Raw genomic sequence first — 2,020 nt, forward strand, 5'->3', positions numbered from 1 at the left:
GAGGCTCTACCAGCCGGGGGTAGGGGCCTGGAGGTGCGGAAAAGGGGGAGTGGCTGGCAGCGTAGAGACCTGGCCCAGGGATAGGGCCAGGGGTCATCAGGGCCTCCCCAAGGCGAGGTGCTGGAAGGCACCTAGGTGCCCAAGGGCTAGAAGAAGAACATGGCCCTGGGTGAGGCCCTCACCCAAGAGATGCCCGAGAGGAGAACTAGCCTAAGAGTAAAACATCTGCCCAAGAGGGAGGCGGGGATGTGGCGGGATCAGGTCGCTAGGAGGGAGGGAGGGAGGAATCTTGCTCGGATGAGGTAATCTGCGAAAGGGAGGAGGGGTTCAGACCAGGGATGGGAAACCCCAACAAGGGGGTCTGTGCCAAGGGATTTGAGGAAGGGTCCGGGGAAGGAGGGTGGAAGGTAAATACCCAGAGCCAGATGGGTCCAAACCCCGGGGAGAGGGCTCCTGGGGGTCTGCACCCATGTAAGGGGACCCCAAGATGGGAGGGCTATTTGCCCCAGGTCAAGGACCCCAGGATGGACCCAGAATTGGGATGCTCCACAATCCCGGATGGGGGAGGGGTGGGGGCTCCGCAGAGGGGTCGAGACCCCGGACCTGGGGGTTCCTCGCCCCCTTACCTCTCCGCTGCCGCCTCCCCCGCCGCTCTCCCCAAACACGGCCCGGAACCGGCGCAGGTTGGTGCCGATGGCGGCCGAGACCTGCAGCGCCGCGTCGAAGCCCGGGCCCACCCTGAGCAGGGCCGGCCCCGAGGAGGCTGAGGATGATGACGAAGACGAAGACGAGGCGGAGGACGAGGAGGCTGTTGAGGCGGCGGCCCCCCCCCCTGGACCCCCGGCCCCGCTGCTCCCCGCCGCCGCCGCCCCCGGTGGTCCCGGGTCGGGCGGGGGAGCGCCACCGACAGCTGTGCGCCATGTTCGCCCCGTGAAGTGAAGCAGCGAGAGGGAGAGGCGACAACACAGGGGGGCGGGGAGGCGGAGGGGGGGCCCGAGGGCCCCGGAACCTGTCTAACGCACTCGCCGCCGCCTGGCAGCCTGCACGCTGCCGGCCGCTATGCACAGCTCCGGGCCGTGCCCCGCGGCCCCGCCATCTGTATACGGGACTCTGGCCGACGCTCCGGACGCCGGCGTGCGGCCGCTTCATGCAGAGCCCCGGGCCGCCGCCTCCTGCCCTCCGGCCCGCCCCGAAACCTGGATAACTGCATGCCCCGCCCTCCGGGAGCGGCAACGCCGGGGAAAAGGAGGGGGGAAGGAAGCCCAGGAGCCCGGAGCCGAGCGCGGGTTCCGGGCACGGGGGGAGGGGGCGAGGACTAGCTGGGAGGATGGAGGCGACCAGGCTCCCTCCGCCTCTATCCTCGAGAGCCGGGAGGGCGTTTACACACGTTCCCGGGGTGCGCTGGGAATCGAACCGCCCAGGAAAGCCGCTGCCAGTATTTCGCGGCTGCTGGGTCGAGCGGGCGGGCGTGAGCCTTCTCGTCTGCCTCGGGGCACCTAGGCGAGAAGTGTTACCCCTCATTGAACGCCGCGAGTAGAAAAGAGCCTTTATTGTACGACATGCAAAACAGAAGCGTTGATCCGCTTAACATATGCAAAACAGGCCTTCAACGAGCTGAAAATAGAAGAGCCCCTCCCATTTTCACTGGAGCTCCCCCCCCAAAAAAAATCCCCGCACACCCCAAGTGGCAGGTCTCCCGCCACTTCCTCGCCCTCCTGTGCGCTCGGCCGCGGGATCTCTGACTCGCGTGTCATTTTGCAAAGAGTTGGGTGGCGTTTCTCCAGCGTTGCTGTTGGGGGACACAGCGTGCTCGGCTAATGACGCGAGGGCACAACGAAGCTGAAGCGGGGTGGCTAACGGGGCCTGGAGGGAAGAGGCGGGCTAAGGCGCCCCCGCCCCTCCTTCCTGCGCTCCCGGCCTGCCGCTGCATGCAAAGCAGCCCCTAATGTATGCACGCGGGGGGGGGGGCGGCGGGCGGGGGCTCGCGAGCACGTTTCTGATTAAGAGAGGGGGAGGGAGG

General features: G+C 67.2%; 1 protein-coding gene across 1 annotated transcript in view; it reads right to left on the reverse strand.

Moving 5' to 3' along the window:
* KMT2A (lysine methyltransferase 2A) overlaps window positions 1-471 on the reverse strand; it is an 86,013-nt gene extending 85,542 nt beyond the window's left edge. The window contains 1 exon segment of the mRNA XM_045283569.1: window positions 416-471. Within this exon segment, the coding sequence (XP_045139504.1) occupies window positions 416-471 (56 nt within the window).
* Between the last annotated feature and the right edge of the window lie 1,549 nt (window positions 472-2,020).

Source organism: Echinops telfairi, unplaced genomic scaffold (genome assembly GCF_000313985.2).
Source record: "Echinops telfairi isolate 266 unplaced genomic scaffold, ASM31398v2 ScPeMD7_7463;HRSCAF=8501, whole genome shotgun sequence".
In the NCBI taxonomy this organism is placed as follows: Eukaryota; Metazoa; Chordata; class Mammalia; order Afrosoricida; family Tenrecidae; genus Echinops; species Echinops telfairi.